Source organism: Brachypodium distachyon, chromosome 1 (assembly GCF_000005505.3).
Source record: "Brachypodium distachyon strain Bd21 chromosome 1, Brachypodium_distachyon_v3.0, whole genome shotgun sequence".
Lineage (NCBI taxonomy): Eukaryota > Viridiplantae > Streptophyta > Magnoliopsida > Poales > Poaceae > Brachypodium > Brachypodium distachyon.
The window spans coordinates 68,555,460-68,577,714 of NC_016131.3; the positions used below are offsets into that span (position 1 = coordinate 68,555,460).

The following is a 22,255-nucleotide window of genomic DNA, read 5'->3' on the forward strand; positions in this document are numbered from 1 at the left end:
AATCTGTATTCTTTCAAGCCAAGATTCTTTGGTTCTCCTTTACCATACCCAAGGACGGACCCATAAACCCCGGAAACGATCTGTCAGGAGGAACCCAGTGCCGGCAGCATGCAGCTCTGAGCCAGCCAACATCGATCTCCCCATTTATTTCCCAGTGTAAAAACAAGCCAAAGGAGGGATCGATCACTACAGCCACGACAGGCAGAAAGAGAGAGAGAGGGTGGAAAATAAAGAGAGTTCAGAACTAGCGCTGGCAGCTGGACACAGCGGAAGCCCTACGAGGCTCGCTCGGGCCACCAGGAGAGCGAAAGCCCTCCTGTGAACTGGGGTCTTCCTCCAGTACGAAGCCGCCCGTAATAATGAACTGGGTTCTTCCTCCACACGCTCGTCGACACGTGCCGCCCGTCCTCTGCCCTGCCTGACGTGCAGCCACCGCACCTTTTCTTACCACCCCGCGGCTAGTACCACGCTTTCCTCCCACAGCTCCGATCTACTACTAGCTAGCTCTTCTTCCTTCCTCCTCGCCGTGGACGCAAACTGCTACTGTTGCAATGCGTCGTCAGCATCTACGGCGCGCGTGACGATCGATGAACGGGTACGAACTAACCTCACATCAAGTCATCAATCACCTCACGCACCCCACGGCTACGACCCTCCCCCACCACCACCCTCCCCTCCCCTCCTCCGCGTCCAAAAGAAAGCTACAGTACCAACAGAGTGAGTGAGAACGACGCAACGGAGCGATGAGCGCGGTGATTGACAGATGATATAGCTAAAGGATTGGGCCGAGACTTTTCTACATAAAGAGGTGGGGAGAGAGCGAGAGAGAATTAAGGAGGCACACCGTCCGGCCAAGCGGCAAGCATATGATCAGACATCCCTCTGCTGGCCAGGCTGCGTAAAAGTAACAGGAGAGAGAGAGGGAGAGAGAAAGAGGAAGAAGAAGAAGATGGGTCGGGGGAAGGTGGAGATGAAGCGGATCGAGAACAAGATCAGCCGGCAGGTGACGTTCGCCAAGCGCCGGAACGGGCTGCTCAAGAAGGCGTACGAGCTCTCGCTGCTCTGCGACGCCGAGGTCGCGCTCATCATCTTCTCCGGCCGCGGCCGCCTCTTCGAGTTCTCAAGCTCATCCTGGTACGCACCTGCCTCTTCGACAGCTAGCACTGATTAATCGACCCCCCCTTTATTTCAGTCCTTCTACACTTCTTGCTATAGCTTAATTTCCCCCTCTTTGCTTTCGATCGAATAGATTGGCGCAGGTTTCATGATCCAATCGATTCTGGCAGTTTGGCTTGGGTTTTAGATCCGCGACTTGTTTATCTCCCTCTTTCTCTCTCAGTACTGTGTTTCTTAGCTTAATTTTCTAGTCTTTGCTTGATCTCTGCCCTATATATCTGCCCGTCGTCTTCTCCGTCGTTTTGGTCGATTCCATTAATTTGATCACCGGGATCAGCAAGATCTGGCCAGATGAACCTCTCTCCGGCCCTCCTTTATTCTAACTACTAACTAAAGTGGGCACGACACGAGGCCCTAGCTTCATGTTCGTTAAAATCAACTAATTAAACCCGACGACGATGTTATTAGGCGATCGATCGATCTGTTTACCATATATATGACCCCCGAGGTAGATTCCTCGAGCTGGACCAGATACCTGTCCTCTACATGCACACCTCACCATTATTATCTAGATCTCCTTCTATAACGGGCAAGAGCAGAGAAGCGATCCATCTACCTGCTGCTCCTTCCTTCCATCTTTAGACCTTCTGTTTGGCTGCCCATCTGTACTCCCAAGATCTCTTTCTCTTCCCATTTATGCTCAACAAATCCGCCGTCTCTTTTGTCTGACTCCTGCAAAGAAAGCAGGTGCCAGGATATGAGCAGTATTCTAGCTGTACGTGTAATTAACACGTACGTATGCAGTATAGTACAGATGTGTTGAGATCGAAGTTGAGATCTATGATGCATCTTACTGTTCCATTAGTTACTGTTCCATTGAAGGTCTCCATCTGTCTCCGGCCATGCAAGAGGGAAGACTTCACCTATCTTCATCGAGCCCCGTGAACTGCCCGGTGTTGTGTTCTGCCGAGCCAGGCGTCAGATGTCGTGTGAGCATTTCCATCGCGCGTCATGTCAAAGAGGCAGCCCCGCTTCATGCAATAATATAAACTGAGTGGAGTAGTCTTTTTATTTCTTACCCATGTGCGAAAACTGAATGAATTGATAGATGTACCGTACATTGAATTATACGTGCATGCAAGATAACGTGTTTTTTTTCCCTTTCTGTTCTCCTAAGTGAACTTTATTCTTAGGAGTAAAGTCCAGCGCGTATACATATTATGTGCTTCTAAAAGAAAAATACAGTTTGAATTGGGTTTAAAATTTCCCTGACAAGCAGAAACTGATTCAGATCAGGACTTTGCCTGTAAATTTATTTATTTATTGATAATGAGCAATTTTATTAATGTATCAAGCCAATACAAATAAACAAAAACTGGCGTCAAATGCGATGACAAAGTATCAAGGCTGCACACAACAAACATACTCACTCAGTTTCATAATTCTTATCGAAATATTACATGTATCTAGACACTTTTTAGGAATAGATACATCCTTTTTTGGGCAAATTTGAGACAAGAATTATGGAACGGAGGAAGTATAATGCGAAAGCTTAAAATCAGAAAACCAATAAGATAAACAAGACTAGTAGTCCGCCGTCTTAAAGAAAATGCACCACCGGCTAGCACCTAGCTTTATGGAGACATTACACATTCCACAACCAGCGGGAAGAAGCAATGCCAAAGGACCGCGGCAGGGTCTTCTTTCCTTTTTCTTGCTGGACCCCCGTGGTGGTGGGTTTCGCACTAGATCCTCCGATGGCGGCGTGGGATCTCCTATCGACACCTTAGCTGCCTGATCTGCCTCACGCATGTTGAATGTGGGTTTGGCCGCGGCGATGCGCATCATGGTTTGCAGATGTTGCATGAGGCCTCTCTGCGGAGTTGGAGTCGTCTTGCCATATCTGTTGTTGGTGTCAACAGGAAGACTGTCCTTCGCCACGACAAGAGGTGGATCGAAGGTGGTGCAGCGGTAACTAGAAACGGGGCGCTTGTCTTCTGCTTCCATCGTCTCCTCAAATGGGATCTGGTCAACGAGGTGTCATTAGCTGGTAGAGAGATTGATGGTAGTGATGGCTTGGATGACAAATGCGTGCACTCCAGTTGAAACACAAGACGAAGATCGGTCAGTGTCGACGCGCTTGCGTCATACCCTTGCTAAAGATGGTGGCTCAATGCTTGGCTTTGGGGATCGATGAAAGTTCTCAGTTTGACCTTCGGTTCGAATCATCACCATCGGTGCAAGTGCTATGAACACTTCTTGAAGGCTTTGCGTTGAAGTTATGTGCTTTTCTTTTGTTTCCAACATTTGTCATAGGGTTTGTGGTAGATTGATGGAGCTAACATCACGAGGTAGAAGAGCTTGTTTTTTTTTGTTGACTTGTTTGACTTTGCTATCGGCTTTGGCACATACTTTCTTTCATGAATAATATTTGGTTGTACGCATCAACCGATGCAGAGGCTGGGGTCTTCCCCTTTTTGCAAAAAGAAAAAAACAAGTGAGCACGGAGTCTCGATGAACTTGAAGTCCTAGTTCATCACTAGAAGATGAAATGAGACGCAAAGCGTGTCCCAAATCATATCCCAATTGCAATCATTCGGTCGTCACCAACACAGATGTCAGGGTCCGAAACACTTTGAATCTTTGTCTTCATGGCCGTCATCTGAACCACCAAGACAAACTCATAGGTCTCCACAACCGGCTATAAAATCAATATAGTAGAGAATGTGCTGATGTTTGAATCTACTTCAACTTGGAGAACCCTCACTCAAATTATCTTCCCAGGCTTCAAACGCCAACTTGAAGCGCCCTTCACTAACCTCACGGGGGCTATGGATCGCAAGAACCCTCACTCCTTCCCGTTGCCCATTTTTGCAGCTCAATCTCATCTCCAACTAACTATGTTTCACTACATATATTTTTTTGAAAAGGGGGAATGCTCCGGCCTCTGCATCGATCAATGCACATAACCATTTTATTGCCGTGTTCAAAAAACACCAAGTTTAGAGTTCAAGGGTCACAAAGTGGATACAAAATGAGCTAATGGAAAACATGTAACAAGAAAAGGCTAACATTGCCATACCTTCTGGTGGACCACCATCCACCTTGGTTGAAGAAATCCCGTGCAACCTTCTCCAATCAATTGCACCTAGAATCCACAGGACTCCCACTGATACACAAGGAGCAAGTAGAACCATGGGCCCTGTAAAAAATGAACAACTCCAGTCTTGTTAAAACAAGATTTCCTACAATTTCAAATGGTCTGACATAAAGTTAAAACCCCCACACAAATTTGAGCTTTTGTTGATTTATTAACCTTATTCAACCAATTCCCAAAACATATTCATGATAATGACTTGTGGAGGTAAATTATAAGCGATATGAACGATACGCCAGTCCAGGCTAGAAAACGGACAAGACAGGAACAAATGATGATCAATTGTTTATTCGTTAACCAATCCAATTTCTCCTAACAAGGTTATCTTTAGTAAGAAAAAACTTTCTATTTAGAGACCACATGAAGATCTTTATCTTCAGTGGTATCTTGGGCTTCCACCGGTATTTATGGAGAAATCTACTGTGCCCATTCAGTGGTATCGTGGCGTCGAAAATGGGCATCGAAACCGGATCGGGGAAGATGATGTGGCATCGGATTGGTAGCCCCACGTTGTCGGAAACACCGTCAACCAGCTTAGTTACCAAGATTAGAGTTTTCTGAGACCAACTGCCCCAAAAGTTGTGGTTTGTGAGACTATTACAAACAACCGTGGTTGTGTGAGACAACTGCCACAAAAAGTGTGGTTCTCTGAAATTTACTCTAGATCTAACAAAAAGCACCCAAGGTGGTCAACTTCCACCTAAGAGAATCTCACTCATTGAAAAGGTTCACCATCATTAATCTCTGGACTAAACGGAACCAAGCCGTCCACTTAGTGCCAGTTACGGACCATCTAAAACCGATGTTGAGCGGAACCACGGATGTAGAGAACATCTGTGACGAAAGTGTCTTCCAAATTTCAGTGTTATATAGAGATTGGTATTGTTGGGATATGGGCATGTCACCAAGGCACCAAGCCATGTATTCATCCCAAAATAAGTGACGTGGCAAATTCAAGCCATTTATTTTGAAACGAAAGGAATATATATCACCGCTGCTTTTTAAAGGGAAATATATGTCACCGGACCTCTTTTTACAAACTCCTATATATTTATGCATTTCAAAGAGGTCCTGGCGTGTCGAGATATATCGCAGATGGAATAGTTATAGTTACTGTTCCAGTTCAGATACAGATACTCATCTCGATCTCCCAATTTTTACTTATCTTCATCGAGCCCCGTGTACGTAGATCTAGTTGCGTACAACTGAGAACGATGCGTCACCCTGCAAGTGCAAAGTCGTCAGTACGTTCAGCCAAGCAGCTCAGCATCGCATGCAAACATGCAACGCGAGTAGTAGGACTCCGAGTACTATTTGACTGTATTTCTCCTTTCCAAAAAAAAGTCAGTGCAGTAATATTTGTGGACCAATCGATTCGCGCACTGGATCCCGTTGTTCTGCTTGTACTTCTAGACCGTTCCTATTGGGCTTATATTCTACAGTAATCTTACAACTTTATACGTACAGTGTTTCTTTCTTTTCCTCGTCATGCGTGCAGTCCGGATGAGAGTAGTAAGATCTAGTTCAGCCATTTGTGGCTAGCTCTTATTAAGGGCCTCTCTGGCTTAAAGAGATGTAGATGGATTTTTTAACTACAAATATATCCTAATTTGGGATTTTTAAATGGCATGTTTCACTGTAGGGACTGTACCCCGTAAGACCTAGTTCGGTTGTGTCCTACCCGGTGGGGATTGACATGAAAGGGTGGAATTTTAGTTCAATTTTCCTTAAATTCCTCTCAATCCCCGTAGAAATTGTTGCAACAATATGCCCTATGGATTTCTCGTATGGATGCATGTTGATTAACTGCATGCATGTTACTTCCAAGAATAATTTGTACTCGGTCCAATCTCATGGAAACATTTTTTTGTGTGTCTATAACAAATTTAACACCTCAACAAATTAAATTGAAAGCTCCAATAACAAAAAAAAACAGTTAAATCATTTTTTGTGCTCTAGCTAGGCGTCCAGATTTATCAAATGACAGTGTATCAGGTGAAAACCACTTTCATAGTGAAAGTTCCGTGAAAACCATTGTAAAATGTTCTTGGATATGTTAAGGAAGTGATATTTTATATACAATTCTTTTGGTGTACCCAAAATAAATATAGACTGTTCTTTCTAAGGGATAGTTCGTACTCGAACATAAATGTTAAGGAGTACCATCCTCGAAAGTTAAGGAGTACCATGTAGTGAAGGATAAAATTGCAATCTCAATATAACTAACGCACTAAGTGTAGAGAGTATTTTTGTAATTTTAATCAAATTAGTACACAAACACGTCCCATCATTTTTTTCCAATCAATCCCCTTCCCTAAGAAAACCTAATTTTATTAGTCAATTCGGCAAGCAGCGGAGATGGAGGCAGGAAAAGATCAGTCGTGGCTGAGTCTGATAATTTGATCATCTAGATGCGACTCATGCTGAGCTTGGCAAAAAATACCAATTCCGTGCCTCGGCGGGAAGCCGCCGATCCGTTGTGAATCTCCAATACGCTTCATGTTTCCTCCTAACCTTTTCCTATGCCTTAGGCTGTATATCTGGTATGATGATAATCACAAGTACCGCATTCACGCTGCATTTACAGATGCCAAGGCTTACTCCCATGTCCCAATTGTCATTAAACTAGTCTTGCTCGGGAATCTGACCAAATAACAAGCCAATTCACATCTAACTGCATGATGGACTAGTGTGGCCTTTGCCAGGGAAGATAAAACGTGGTATTGAAGACTTGAAGTAGGCGGTTGCAGTGCATCCTCTCGATCGGAAAGACGACTGCTCCGTGCGCTCGATCTGACACGAAGATTAAGGATAAAAGTCTAGGTTACCCTACATCTTTAACTTTACTCATATAGAAGACTCAATTGGTGGCGGCGGTCCACGCGTCACCTTTGAACCGTGAGTATTTCATTTTGTCTGCATCACTTGTTGATTTGGCACAATCATTGACATAAAAAGGAATATGCATTACTATATGATCTAAGATAATAGATATAATACATCATTCTATTTAAATATGTATTTTTAGGCCGTAGGAATGCACGGGTATTGTCCTGGTTACGGATAATAAAAAATGTCTAAATTACCCACGGACGTGGGGCCAGAGCATTTTGGACTCACATCTCTAGCTTAGAATGGAGCGTCAACGTACCGTAAAAACACTTTATATACGTGTAAAATAAGTTTAAGTCCAAACTCAATCGCGTTTAGCAACAGGAAAAAACCCTTCGGCATGAATAGTGGTTCTTCACTATTGGCACTATTCATTTGTGCATATTTTTTTTTATTCCTTCCAAATGCTATTGAGTTTCAACTTGAAATATTGCATGATTGTAGAACATCATATCTCAAACATATTGCATTTTTGCAGGAATTTTTGAATTTCTAAACATGTTTCTATGGGGCAAATTCTCCCGAACCTGTTACTCCATCAAGAATAAACGGAGTATTAGAAAAGGGCATTTCTGTCTTTTCACATTTTCACATGGATAAAAATAAAAAATAATAATAGTTCGATCATCTCTCTCCCGCAGTCCCGTTGTTCCAGCCCGCCGCCGTCCTCGCCACGCACGCTGACGCCTTCCTAGCCCGCGGCCGCCGCCGTCGCCATCACAGCCCGCCGTCACTTCTGTCCTCGCAGCCCGCGCCGCCGCTGCTCTTCCAGTGCACCGCCACCGTCCTCGCAGCTCATCGCAGCCCGCACCACCATCGAGCCCGCAACCCCCACTGTCCCTTGTGCTCGCTGCGCGTGCCGCCGCAGCCTTCCCAGCCCGCGGCCGTCAATCTGTCGCCATGGCCGAGGCAAGCTCTGAGGCCAGCGGCCGCAGTGTCAGATCATCGCCGGAAGGAGGTAGTTCTTGAAGGCGGTCTGCAGGGGCGGCGGTGGCGGAGGCTGCGGCGGAGGGGGTCCAGGAGGTCTGCGGCGCCGGCGGACGGAGAGAGGGTAGAACGGGGAAGAAGACCTGAAACTGTCGGCATTTTACTTGTTCGCTTCATCCTCCGTGGGATACCCTTTTACCCCTGTCCGAGGATACCACGGGATACGCCACACAGGCACACAACAAAATTGGAGTATCAGGGAGTACCAACTCATCTGAGCCCTTAGATCAAAGTAAATGGACGGTATAAATTAATTTTGAGGTACCATAGAAGAGCTCTCATATGGAGTTTGTACTATGGGTGATTACAGCTGATATTTTACCCTATCAAAAACACTAAATTTAGTACAAATGGAAGAGTGAGTGCAAATGATATGTAGTTGTGGTGTGTTGGACTAGGACAATATGTGCCCCCTTAGCGCAACTGATAGGCTCAACCAGGCTTGAGCAAATCGTAGCTAGTTTGTCCATCTACAGACACTTCATCGATTAACACATAATTATGGTAAGAATTATGGCACATCTATACAATTTGTGGTTTCTCTCAAACCTTCAACACCCATAACAGTGGGTCGTCTACCGATGCCTTCCACGTCATCGTAATCCTTTTTTGTGTGTGAGAGAACTGCAAAGTTGAGAGATAATGTCTATGATGTATTTTCTCAAACTTGCGTTTGGGCATAATACTATCTCAGTTCTCTCATCAACTTATGTGTAAAAGACAATTAAACCTTCATTAATGGTACAACTAAGATGCAATTTTGACTTTCATGGTATTTTATGATAATATACTTAGAAGTCAAATTCTCGGAACTTATTCAATTATTCATATACCAAGATAAACTAATATGCCTCTTGCACATCCTGTGATGAAGTAAATATTATTCGTACCAATATAAAATTATCTTTGTAGACATGACATATACTAGAGTTGGACTTCTGTTTTGTAGTTTTGATCATTACTTTGTTAAGATAGTTGGATACAAGGTTATCACATTATTAATTATGCTATTTGTTTGTATATGTATTTTATTAATTAGTTTAGCTAAGGCAAAGTGTATACATGATAATTTACATTTTCTAATTTTAAATTGATTATATTAGGCATGCACGCAAACTAGTTATCGATCACGCTAGCCGATATATTGATCAGTGCATTTTATATTTCTACTTAGCTAAAGTGCATGCGAAACATTCTCACCGTTCATTTTTTGCGAAGGATATATATATGTGCTTGCGATTGTATGTTTTATAAAACAAATACTATTCCATCCTCAAAAAAAAGTTACAGTTGAACACTCACTAATCTTGTAGTGCACAAATTGTAATTATTAATGGATCTCGTTGGATTGGATCTTAATTTGTCCCAATACTTCCAACACATCAAGGGAGTCCAACATTTTTTTTGAAAGAATACTGCAGAGGAGAACCTGACAGTATAAAGAACATATATTCAAGTCCATGAGGACTTGAGCTCCGGTGGTGGGATTATACATCCCCCCCACAGACACACCCACCCACCCACCCCACCACCAGCAAAGTGAGCTAGGATAATTTCATAAGATGAAGTCCAATTCAGATGCCAGATAGCCAAATACAAAATTTGATGAATGCTGCAAACATAAAGAACTTGTGAGAGACCACAAAGTAATTGAAAGTTTAGCGAGTCAAGTAAGAAGAAGATACAAATTCAGGAGCTCCAATGTGATTCTCTCATTTGCATGAATTGGCATGCGTTAAGCTTTATATTACTCGGAGCTTCCCTTAAAGATTATTTTGTGCTCAGCTTTCAGTAGAAGGTCGAGAATTTCACTAATGAACATACACATTGCTTGTACCCTTTCATAAAATACAAGTATTCTCACTCTCAAAAAAATAATAATCTAGAAAGGGTTCTGTGAATGACTATATTCAAAGTTGGCAAAAATAAAAAGCTCTTTATGAAGGAGCATTCAGATATGAAAGGACAACTAAAGAGTTTTAATTTTGTAGCTTTTCCTATACATATGTACGTGTTCATTGTCAAATTTGTTCATTTTGCTTGCTCATACAATATGAACTGAATTCTTCTCTTTCTTATGTCAACAGTGCTCACTTGAGAATATGAACTGAATTATTTGCTTTCTTATGCCAACAGCATGTACAAAACACTTGAGAGATACCGCACCTGCAACTACAACTCACAGGAAGCAACACCTCCGGTGGAAAGTGAAGTAAGCCTCCCAAGTTCTTAATAACGACTTCCTTTATATAATGCCTTTCATACAAGAGAATAGATCAACACCAAAAGTTTTTCGACTAAAGGAGCATAGCATGCGCGTCCCCCTGACTCTAGTCTTGCTTCTACCCTTGTATAGTTGTTTTCGGTTTCTTTTCCTTTCTTCTTCTTTCTTGTTTTTCTTTCTATGACTCGCTTGGGTTCTGTTGTTGCCTTGTTTGTACTTTGCGCTTCTTGCGCTTTCTCCTTAATGGAAATGACACACCGCTCAGCGTGTTCGAGAAAAAAAAATGGAGCATAGCTCCCGATTTCCTTAATGACAATAATTTCCATATGGTTAGCTAACTTTCTGATTGTAAACACAGATACATTTCTCTTCTAGCTAGATTAACGTTTTGTAGTGCACATTGTTGTATTGTGCCAAAACCAACAGTATTTCCTGATCTTTTGTCTAGAATGCATTTTTCCCCCTTAGATTTACATGACACGTTATTTTTACCAAGGTGGAAATATTATTCAGAACAATACTATATAAACGTTTTAGAATATTATTAGAAGACAGCGAAGACAGCTAGTGCCAAAAACAGCAGTATATGTTTGAGATATGTTTTGCTTGAGCAAAAAACAGCAGCCATGCGGAAAAAAACCTGGCTCGTTTTCGTTGCGTGGATGGCTGAATCAGGAGGGGGTGACCCCTTAACGGGTCGGTCAGAGAGTGACGCGGTGACGAAAACGGGTCAGGTTGGCCACGTGGCGTCTGACGAGTGGGTCCAAAAATACCATCAAACACCTTAATCCCTCCGGTTTAGGTTTTGTGAGAACGATTGTCTCAATAGTTGTGGTTTTCTGAGACTATTAACAACAACCGTGGTTTTGTGAAACCATAGCCGCAAAAGATGTGATTTTGTGAAATTTACTCGTACGTTTTAGTGCCTCTTTTCCTCTGAGAATTATCTCACTTGAATAACATGTACTTTTCATTCTTTCTTGTTGAAATTAGATTAATTACCAGGAATATTTGAAACTGAAGACCAGAGTTGAATTCCTTCAAAGTTCACAAAGGTAATCTTAGAGATGGACTGGACAGTTACTTTTTCTGAATATATATTGCAATGCTGCTGTAACTTATAAGCCCTCGTTCTCATACTGTAGAAATATTCTTGGTGAGGATCTGGGTCCACTTAGCATGAAGGAGCTTGAGCAGATTGAGAACCAAATAGACATATCCCTCAAGCATATCAGGTCAAGAAAGGTAGAAAACTTGAACACCTCATGTCAGTAAGCTAAGGTTCACCAGCTTCAGATGTTTGCATTTTACATACGGATGCTGCTTCAAGTTTAAGCAGTTTTACGTATGGTTTCTGCTTCGGTACACCCTAATCCTCCAAACTCAAACATAAGAACAGCTGAGATTGCACCATATCCCTTTGGTAAGGAGGACACGATGGTCAATTCGAAATTTGTCATCCAAAGCAGTCCTCTTGTTTTGGTTTTGTACAGTCTTAGTGAGAACTTATCTACTTCCGAACATTTAAATGGTGCTACTTCCATAGTTGTTAGGACGCTGTTACATAGTTTTCACCTAAATGTGTATGCCAATTATATCCGTGGGTTGCATCGCTTTGATAAAACGGCATGTCTTTGCAGAATCAAGTATTGCTTGACCAGCTATTTGACCTGAAAAACAAGGTAAATTAATGATGAAGTTCAGAAAATTTCCACCCCAAATTGTGCATGTTCTTTCTGTTAAGTGGCTGATAAAAATGATTTTCTGCAGGAGCAAGAATTGCAGGATCAAAACAAGGACCTAAGGAAGAAGGTAATATCACTGATCTTACAAGTTACAATTTTTATCCGTATATGTAACTTACTATGTTTACCCGCAAAAAAAAACTTACTATGTTGCCAAAAAAATGCATGATGAAGTCATAAACAACTGTGCATAAAAAAATGCATTTGTTGTACTAATAAAAATAAGACAATTAATCCTAATGTGGCTAAATAAATATGGAGTACTATTTTAACACCTTTTTTCTTGTAACTGCCAGTTGCAAGACACCAGCTGTGGAGATAATGCCCTCCACATGTCCTGGCAAGATGGAGGGCAGAGTAGCTCTAGCGGGCATGGCAATATCGAGCCTTACCCGGCCGGACTGCTGCAACGCCCGGACAATGATTCTTCCATGCAAATTGGGTATGTCTTGATGCATGTCGATCCAGGATAAGCTGCCACATCTCTCCAATACACTAATTCTCCATGCAAATTACTTCCTCTTTTCCTCTGTAAAGGCATCACCCGGCCTACATGGATCAGCTGAACAACGAAGACATGGCTTCTCAGGACCCAAACGGACACCACGGAACTTCAGGCTGGATATGAGTGGTTCAGAGACGATTGGGTCAGAACAGGATGCGTGTATCGTTTCGTCCGTCAGTCTGGAGTCTTATGAATAACAGCGCGATAGATCCATTTATGTGGTCACTGGTCTATATATTGAGACTGCTAGCTCTTGGCATGCACTTCCCCAAACAATAAAAACAGTCGTGAATGATTCAAGTCGAGCAAGTGAGTGTGTTGTATGTCATTGTCGGTCCACGGACATTGCGTGGCCTGGCGTTGCGTACTGTATCTAATGTTATCTGGATATATTATATTCGTGTGTGCTGGATGTGTGGTAAGCACTATACGTTAATCGATCGAAATACCTACGTATGCTGATTAAGCTGCGTGTACGCTGATTATATGTTGGGAGGTCGAAACCTCTTTAGGCGCATCTCAAAAAAAAAAAACTCTTTAGGCCTTGGTTGGTGTTAGTGTATTTTCTAGTCACTGGTGTTTTGGTATTTGAGAGTTCTGGGTGCTCACCCAAAACTCTCAAAAACCCAAAATGAGAAGTGTTTTAATTTGATACAAAATGGAGTGTTTTGTGGAGGGAAACTAGAGATCTCCTCCAAACTTTTCCTACCAAACAATCATTTGATGTTACTAGTGTTTTTAACATGAAGTGGATAATAATTTAAAAAACACCCCAAAAACTATAGTAACAAACAAGGCCTTAGGCGTGTTACTTGTTTGCATGAGTACTTCAGCTAGGACGGCTGAGGAGAAACCTGGCAAGAAATACACTGGTTGTTTAGTTGCCTGGCATCTCGGCTCAACCAAGTGAGCGTGTGCTATATGCAAAACTGTTTACTCGGTCGTCCTGTGAAAAATAAAATTCTCTAAAGGCCCGTTCGTTTACAGCAATCCCCGCAAGTATTGGAGTGGTTGTTTAGTTGCCTGGCATCTCGGCTCAACCAAGTGAGCGTGTGCTATATGCAAAACTGTTTACTCGGTCGTCCTGTGAAAAATAAAATTCTCTAAAGGCCCGTTCGTTTACAGCAATCCCCGCAAGTATTGGAGTGGATTTAGGGGAAAGTAAGCTGAAATTTCGTGGTTCCCCGTTGATCCCCGTCGGGAAGGTCGACCTCAAATTTTCCTGGTAGACTTACACAGGACGCTGCTCGCGCAGTCGTGCCAACCCTGCTCATGGGCTGGGCCTTACACTGACCACTTCGCTGGCAGCCCAACAACTCGCGCTACAAGTCTCGTGTTCCAACATTTTTTTCCCCAAACCCCGAAAAACCCCACCATTGGTCCAAGAAGGGGAGCCATCGTCACCTCACGGAAGAAGCAACGGTTTGCTGGTTGTCGCCGCCCCCGGCCCACGCAGGCATGCAGCATACTGCTGCCTAGGCCGATTGTCACACACCAGAAGGTTAGATCGCTCATGGGTACTCATAAAAAGTTGTTCATCTGCCTTCACACTTTCCTCTAAAAAAAAATCTGCCTTCACACTTTTGTTCATATAGACCTAAAAAAAACCCGCTAAAAAAATATAGACCTAAGAAACATTCATCACATTGTTATAATTTCTTCATCAGTCATCACTAAGTGTAATGCGGAATTTGTCCCACTATCCAAAAGTACTATGCACAGTAAGAACTAAAAATTGTTCATCCTTTTGAAATAATATACCCTGCAGCGCAAAAAGTGTGCGCATTTTTTTTAAGAACTATAATACAAAAGCAGAAGCTCACAAAGACACACATAAATCACACGTATGAACGCTTGCACGCATATCTTATCCTTATGAGCACCTTCAAGAGATTGAACCGACATAGAGGACATTGAGATTGACGAAGTTACCATAAATGCATCATAGTTGACGTGTACGTCACTTCCGTTTGAAACAACAATGCTAATTAAATCTTGTAAATAAATCTAGGTAAAAACGAGTGCCCATACCAAGTATGGAACTTGAATCCGTGTGAAGTGATTCCAACATAAAGAACCAAACCACCTGAGCATAGTCTGCAAAATAATTGTGCGCATTTGTTTCCTTAATAAATAAAACAATGTTTACGCACGTGTCACCATAGTTTGTTCACTCGCATTGTTCCACTGCTTACAGTAAAAATGAGAAAAAATGTGTTTCCAAAATATAAGATGTAAAGTAATTAAAAGGGAAAAGGAATGAATGGAAGAAAGAAAATAACCGAGTGTTTTTACACGGAAAGAACTGCTGTTGGTCTGGGCTCTCCGTTGCTCGTGCTGTGGCCAGTGCCCAGCAAGAAATTGGCCCAGCGAAGAAAGAAGAAGTAGAGCTAGCACGGCGTACTAAAGGAAAACAAAACGGGCTTATTTGAGGCCCATGAGGAGACATGAGGTGAAATCCCGCGAAGTAGCTGGGCCGGCTGTCCTTTACCGCGAGAGCTTGCTCAAAGAGGCCCTGCAGACGGGCCCTGGATGCCAGAAGCTCAGAATCGCCTGAGGGCCGTGAGGGTTTGCTTATTTTCCCGTGTACGCCATATGGGACGCACGTTGCACGATGTCTAAAAGAAGGAAAAAATAGGGAGAAAAAAAAAAGAAGGGCCGAGTCACATTGGCGTCCAGTTCAGTGAATGCAAGCGAACTAAACTTTACGATCTTCATACAAAACTAAATAAATATTCACGATCATCGTCGAGAGCGATTTATTTAGGGAGGGGAGGGAGGGATGTGTCATATGTGTCATATTTAGGGAGGGGAGGGAGGGATGTAAAGCAACGCACTCAAATTAGACCTGCATGCACCACTTACGCCATGCCATTCAGATCGATCCGTCAGCTATATATGGTTAAGAATTCGAGTTCCCTAACAAGTGCCTGAGGCCATCGCATCCACAATAATCAGCAACTCTATACTATAGATGCCAAGCGACAATAGATTCGTACATTTTTCTTTTAATGTTTGGCTTTATTAATTGATTCAACAACAGGAGTACAAAAGATCGAATATAACAAAAACCGGCAAGAATTGTTCTAAACAAAAATAAACATTATGTTAAGATTCCCTGAAGTCCAAATTGCTAGATCCGCCCTCCGTCCAACAAAGGATTTCTCAACTTTGATCAAATTTGAATGCATCTACATATATACTAAATTATGTCTAGATACATTCAAATTTTGACAAACTTAAGACATTTTGTTGGACGGAGGGAGTAGACGACATGCGCATGAGTGCTCGATCGGGCCAAAAGGAGAATCGATCCACTACCATAGAACACCCCTACAACAGATTGCCGATCTCACAACACTGCTAGGTTCGGCACCACCCGTCAGTAACAGTGTGTCAATCGAGGTGTACCTCCCACTAATGGGCAATGGGCAGTCTCCTATACTCACAATCGTAGGGGATCTAGATAGTTTTCATTGCAAAAATATTTTACTCCCTCGGTTCAACAAAAGATGTTTTAAGTTTGTGAAAATTTAGATGTATCTACCCACATGATTTAGTGTATATAGATGCATTCAATTAGTCAAAGTTGAGACATCATTTTTTGTACGGAGGAATACCTAAATTATATTCGACGAGATGGAAACCAAAGAACACTGATAAGACTTAGCACCTGAGGCGTCACTCTCAACAACAGTTGTGCTCAAAATAACTAGAAAATTTTGTTGAATAATTATACGTCCAAAACGTATAGACTTTCTTGGATTCCATTAGGTCAAAACTGTCCGAATTAACATTGTTTTCAGTAAATCAATGGTCCTCGCGTACTGATCAAATAATGGTTTTGTGTGCACATGCACCTAGATAGTTCGAGAATCATGTACACGTTCTACTGTTCATCGTACGGTCCAATTGTTGTACCACCGTGTGACAAGTTGACTGCTGGGGATTTACTAGCCGAAACCGACATGGCGGCCACGTGACGTGTTTTAGTCCCGTCGAACCGTTTTTTCACTAAAGTGTTACATTAATCTCATTTTAAGGATTTATGTGTGCGTTTTTTCAATTCGTGGACTAAAGTGTTCATTTTTGCCGAGTTCATGAATTAGTGGTGTATTTACTCAATCACAAATGTATATACGAACATATCTCAGAAAAGTAATCCCCCTATCAAGGACCATGCATGCATATAGGGAATTAGGAGATGGAAGATATATTAAGGTAGAAGCTGTTCATAATTAAAAGGGTACGCACATACACTCCAACAAACAAATATAACATACAACACCAGCAACTTAATTAACGGTAGCAGCAGCAGAGCAACGACGGAGAGTAACTAAACACAAAACGCGCGCACATGCATTATATATGCATAGCGACGGAGGATGATGATGAGCTAGCTGATAAGTGATCGATTGATGTAATACTGATCCCGGCATCATGAATGCCGCCTAGCCGCTGCGCTCCATCTGCTTGAAGATGTCAAAGCTCTCAACGACTTGCTCGTTGGACCTCTCCTGCAGCTAGCAATTGGTATATTCGAATCAATAACAGCCTGGATAACTAATGCCTCCAGATACAATATTTGCTTAATTAGGTGAGTAGTGAATTACCTGCGGACTGGGCACTACTACTGATCTGGGCTCCGAGGTGCTGTTGGAAGCAGAAACAGCCGATGAGCAGCGAGGGTCGCACTTGGCCCACTGCATGTATGAAAAATATATATCTCAGCGTCATGGAATTAATGAAATTGTTTGAGAGAGTAATTAACTAAATAGCTGAATCAAGAGCTCATGAATAGCATGTATATACTATCTTACGTTCTTAGCAGCCATGCTGAATGCCTCTCTGTGAGGGATATCTGGCTTCGCAGCTTTGATACGCTGTATTTCCTCCCTGCCAAAGATGCATGCATGTGGTCATGATAGGTATACAACAGAAAGTAGACAAGTAAGTGAAGCTACACCAATATGTCTTAAAGTGCGGTAAGGAAAAATTATTGAAGTACAAGAAGTCGTCCAATAATTTTATCCAGGGTAGAATGAATGTTTTGAAATTAAACAAAATTCATAAGTATATGGAAGGTATAGTCATTTGAGTATCATAATTAATTTTTTGTTCTTTATGTGGACATATATCTGTAGTATATCACGCAGTTGGTACTAGCGAACTGCTGCTTGTGATTTTTGGCCTGAACCAAATCAACTGCCACTACATTACTGGGAAAAATAAAATTGGCAAGGATTTTTTAATATGGAGGAGAAAAAAGAAATATTAGTAAACTAGAATAGGTGTAAATATACACATAGTTGTCTTTTATATAATTTGTAGATTAATCTCACTATTTAAGAAGTATATAATTCTATGCAGTAACATAAGTACTTAGGCTAATTATATATGTATACCTAGACTGCCGTACGTAGCTACCAAAAAGTTGAAATAAAGATGTACCGCTATTGTTTTGTACGGAGTACAAATTAACTTCGGTGTTATCTTAAGTCTGAGGTACGAAAAATTTGAGAAGTATATATGAGCACATAATGCAAACCAATTGAAAATTAAAATATATCATTTTCTAAAAGAACAAACAATGATTCTTTGGCCATCAAACAAAACAACAAATCACACACCTCTAATATATACATTTCATACATATTATGCTGGACTCTTTCCAACATTTCAATTACATCCTTCCAATGTAGACTGGATGTACCCTTGATAGTTGTGTTGTGTAGTGTGTTATTTGATTCAAAGAGGAAGAAGAATGCATGCATTTCATCATTTGGTTTAATATACTAAGGTTTAGAATTTGTTCCAAATATTTTGTAGAAAAGTCATCGCAATAGTCTCTGCCTTTTGTATGTGCTTCTTTCTGTGCCTACTTGAGATCAGGATGCACTAGCTAGCTGGTTTCAAAATTTGCAAGGTATTTGAAAAAACTTTGTAACATTTAATATCTTGGTATGTAGCCAGCAATTTTGAGGGAGGACAAAATTAAATAGTAGATGAAGAAGAATAGATCTACAGTAGGCAGTTTAACACCTTAGTTTAATATGATGTCCGCATCATTTTACATCACAAAACCTTATATACTGGAGACAACAAACAAGATCCATATGTATCGACAATGTTCTAGCAAGCTTGCTTAGGTAAATTCTGCAAACAAGTAACTGTACTTACATGGTTTGAATATATTGTACTGATCTATCCATGTTTAAAAGAAAAATGGCTAAGTTGTGACGAGGGAAAAATATTATTGGAATATATCCCTTGCTAATTGCTAGTACTTGAAATCTTCATTTTCTAGAAAGCAGATAATCAAACATGAATTTAAACATAAAAGAGAGCTGCAGATCTCGGGAAAAAAAACTTGTTAAAGTTAATAAAAAGAGTGAACCCCTGAACCAAAAAATAAATCAGATCACATAAACTATATGTTATCACATGTACTATCAAGGACATATATACGATGTATCTGAACAAAATAAAGGGAAAGAGAAAAGAAAAGCCATCTCACCTCATGAAGCGATTGTAAGCAGATGGAAGGCGGTGTTTCTTCTCCGGGGCTACAACCAAATGAAAGAAAAATAAATTTTGATTGGAAGAAACTGAAGACTTTGTTCATGAATACCCCAAGAAAACTGAAACAAGTAAATCTTGTTCCACCAACATGGAAGAGCAAACATGCATGGAAGGTTAAAGGAGAAAAGAAGGAAGGGAGTAAGGAACGAAAGAAGAGGCGATGTGTAGTTTCTTGGTACTTACGCTTCACAACAAAGGGAGCCCTGGGACTGGCATCACTTGATGTCGGCGAGGCCAGCGGTGGCAGCGGCTGGTTCCTCCTGCAGTCAGTGCATCCCTATACCAAGAATAAATCAAGTGGACACATAAGAATCAAGGCCAAAATTAAATCTCACAACGCCACCATGATAAAATCAATATATTAATTTCCTAGAAGCCATTCTCAGATCTTCTTCGTCAATAAAATTCAAAACTAGTAATGAATGCGCATCTCCTAGCTAATTCCCAAATATGAGTTGGGGAACCATGCATGAATGCCACAGCAGAGAGCTGCTGCTAGCTTCTGCATGCTGCCATAGCTTAAAAAACATCAACTGGCTTTTGCAGCGATGAGAGCTTTCCCAGGACACAGATGAGCAAAAGAAATCTTTTCTAGTCCAGTGTTGTTTAATCTTGCCTTGCAAACAGTACTTTTGAGTAGTTCAATAAAGAGGAGAGAGAGAGAGAGCAAACAAACATAGCAAAGAAAAGGAACACTGACGCAAACTGGAAAAAAGGCAAGGCGATGACCATATTTCATGAGAAAATCGCACACGCTCTGTGCAGCGATTTATTTCTGGTTGCGTTCCATTTCTTTCATTAGTGCAACTTTTTTCTTTTTCCTGCAGCGTTCCTCCACCCCTTCTTCTCTCTTCATAACAAGTAGCCAAGTACCATATCTCCTCAGAAAGAGAAAAAGCTAGGAGATAATAAAGCATATATCACCCTAAAATCAACAGGAAGAAAATAATTTTTGGGAGAAGAGATCAAGAGAGTGAGACCTGGAACGGCCCCATGGGGTGGTGGTGATCATTTGGGGACAGCGGCTGCACCATGGGCGGCGGCCGCGGGCTGAGGAAGGAGAGGTTGTTGCAGTGGCCGCATTTCACAGTCACGGTGTCCATCAGCCTCTTGCATGGAACTCCAACCTGCAGCTACCCAAAAAACACAAAATCAATCACACAATATTGCTATTGATTAAAAAACCGAAGCACACTCTCTGAACTGATTCCTTTGTGTTGCGTGGCATGCACTGCCCTCAAGTATTGTGCAAGAAATCTGAAAGAAAGAAGAAAGGAGGTGCATGCCAAGAGAGAGGATAGAACAAGAACATGCTGAATTAGCTAGGATTCCTGTCCAATCTGAACTCACATCATGCATGTAACAAGAAACAAGAGGAGAAACAGAAGCAGATGGAAACCACGAGATAGACTTACTACTGGAGTTGAAAAGATGGAGCATGACACCAGCCAGCTATCCCATCATCCGGACAAAAGCATCAATAGCCAAATGAAACACCGCGTAGGAAAAGAATTAAATCAGCGCCTAAAGCATGTGTATGTGGCGGCACATCAATCATGTCGCCTGAACAAAAATTCTAACTGGTGCACACGTACGGCTGCACGTCAGCGTGTGCCCGCCGATCCTCCAATCAGCGGGAGAGCAAGAATCTGGACTAATTTGGGTTATCTTTCCAGTTCCTGCTCTCCCTACACATACAGTGAAAAAGCAAGGGCAAGGAGCAGCAAGCGGAAGTTTCTGGGAAATCATGCAACATTGGGTCGATCGATCGATCCCTAGAAATTAATGAGAAGAAACAAGGGAAAAGAATATGTGCGCGCGCGCGGTCATCGCAAGGCCGATCGATCCGGTTTCTCGAGGAGTTTACCGCGAGCACGGTGTTGCAGTAGGTGCAGCGCACGTAGCACAGGTGCTCGGACGGCGACACCAAATCCATGCTGCTCTGCTGCATGGTAAGTAGCTAGCTAATAACCCGGTGACCGGTGGATGCCGTAGGGAGGAGGCTGCAGCGGGTGGCGAGAGAGTGCAGTGGGGAAGGAGGTAGAAGAAGAAGAAGAAGAAGATGTAGAAGGGGAGAGAGAGGGAGGGGGTTGTCCTTGTCCAGCCGGGAGAAGAGATGTGGTAGGGTTTCTACTCACGCAATAATGCGGGCGGGACCCACGCGCGCGCATCCATGGACGGATCGGAGCGAGCTGCACACCATAAAGTTGTTGGAGAGACATACACGATGCGTTGTTGCGGCATAGTGTACGTGTTGTGTGTCTCAAGGGAAAGGAACAGTCACTCGAACAGTCACTCACCCGGCCGCTAGCTGCAAGCTACTAGTGCTACAAAAGATATCTAAAGATAGCTAGTACTCCTTTCGTTACATAAAGGTTGTCACGGCTCTGAACTAGCCGCACCAAGCTAGCATGCATCGACCATGATCCCGATCGATCGATCGATCGACGCGATGTATGGTGGTGGTGAGAGCAGTGGCACATCCATATATCCATCCAATTGCGCATTTGCTATCTGTGAGTTGCATGTGTTGGGCCGGCCGGTACCCGCACGACTTGCTAATTCGACCATGTAGTACTGCTGCTAGCTCCTTCCCCTCGATCCCCTGTGGCTCTGTGATCTATCCGTCGTATAATCGAACATGGCAGATCGATTTGATTGCGTATATACGCGCGTAGTTTGAGATGCGTTCGAGATGTATTAATTCATCCTGGATCACATCGATCACGACATCCCAATCTTTACATTACGAGATCGATCGATTGACCGCTACATAGTAACTTGTCACTAACTATACGCCCATGATATGTATCATCCCCGTGTCAATTCGTTCATACGATCTTTAGAAAAGAGAAGAATAGTGCAATACACGATCCCCATGTCTGTCATACGTGTGTGAGCGTGATCGCCTGATTGAACGTGTCCATGTCCAAGTTTCCAAAGGGGCAAGACATTTGCACGAAACCCTGACAGCGACCTCTCGATCAGTTTATATCTGTTGATGCATGCCCTAGCTAGCATGTGTGTTAAGCTGTTGTTTTCACCGT

The 22,255-nt window shown here is 42.3% G+C and overlaps 2 protein-coding genes across 5 annotated transcripts; one reads left to right on the forward strand and one right to left on the reverse strand.

Annotated features, from left to right (window-relative positions):
* Nucleotides 1–713: 713 nt before the first annotated feature.
* On the forward strand, nucleotides 714–13,106 carry LOC100833825 (MADS-box transcription factor 1-like). 2 transcript variants are annotated; one of them, XM_003558448.4, is made up of 8 exons: nucleotides 714–1,134; nucleotides 10,289–10,364; nucleotides 11,370–11,431; nucleotides 11,522–11,621; nucleotides 12,017–12,058; nucleotides 12,147–12,188; nucleotides 12,418–12,563; nucleotides 12,659–13,106. In XM_003558448.4, exons 1-8 carry the CDS (start codon nucleotides 950–952, stop codon nucleotides 12,747–12,749), a joined length of 744 nt encoding a protein of 247 aa, XP_003558496.1. In that variant the 5' UTR covers nucleotides 714–949; the 3' UTR covers nucleotides 12,750–13,106. The 2 variants fall into 2 exon arrangements, with proteins under 2 accessions (XP_003558496.1, NP_001289797.1); NM_001302868.1 differs by having other exon boundaries at nucleotides 950–1,134; nucleotides 12,711–12,819.
* A 3,710-nt stretch (nucleotides 13,107–16,816) lies between these two features.
* On the reverse strand, nucleotides 16,817–21,314 carry LOC100834134 (protein DROOPING LEAF). Of its 3 annotated transcripts, none has more exons than XM_010230667.2 (7): nucleotides 21,076–21,314; nucleotides 20,189–20,335; nucleotides 19,392–19,485; nucleotides 19,144–19,192; nucleotides 17,447–17,522; nucleotides 17,240–17,329; nucleotides 16,817–17,149 (listed from the first exon to the last, which is right to left on the reverse strand). In XM_010230667.2, the coding sequence occupies exons 1-7, from the start codon at nucleotides 21,157–21,159 to the stop codon at nucleotides 17,078–17,080; spliced, it is 612 nt and encodes a 203-aa protein (XP_010228969.1). In that variant the 5' UTR covers nucleotides 21,160–21,314; the 3' UTR covers nucleotides 16,817–17,077. The 3 variants fall into 3 exon arrangements, with proteins under 3 accessions (XP_010228969.1, XP_010228970.1, XP_003558497.1); XM_010230668.3 differs by having other exon boundaries at nucleotides 16,817–17,143; nucleotides 20,189–20,341; nucleotides 21,076–21,308; XM_003558449.4 differs by having other exon boundaries at nucleotides 20,189–20,341; nucleotides 21,076–21,304.
* Nucleotides 21,315–22,255: the final 941 nt, after the last annotated feature.

Bases quoted from the DNA above. Each gene is read 5' to 3' on its own strand.
- LOC100833825 (NM_001302868.1), top strand. From the start codon at position 950: ATGGGTCGGGGGAAGGTGGAGATGAAGCGGATCGAGAACAAGATCAGC. The intron at 1,135-10,288 runs GTACGCACCTGC...TTATGCCAACAG, and splicing joins GAGTTCTCAAGCTCATCCTG to CATGTACAAAACACTTGAGA. The intron at 11,432-11,521 runs GTAATCTTAGAG...CTCATACTGTAG, and splicing joins TTCCTTCAAAGTTCACAAAG to AAATATTCTTGGTGAGGATC.
- LOC100834134 (XM_003558449.4), bottom strand. From the start codon at position 21,159: ATGCAGCAGAGCAGCATGGATTTGGTGTCGCCGTCCGAGCACCTGTGC. The intron at 19,193-19,391 runs GTAAGTACCAAG...ATTTGGTTGTAG, and splicing joins GGCTCCCTTTGTTGTGAAGC to CCCCGGAGAAGAAACACCGC. The intron at 17,330-17,446 runs GTAAGATAGTAT...TCATACATGCAG, and splicing joins TCAGCATGGCTGCTAAGAAC to TGGGCCAAGTGCGACCCTCG.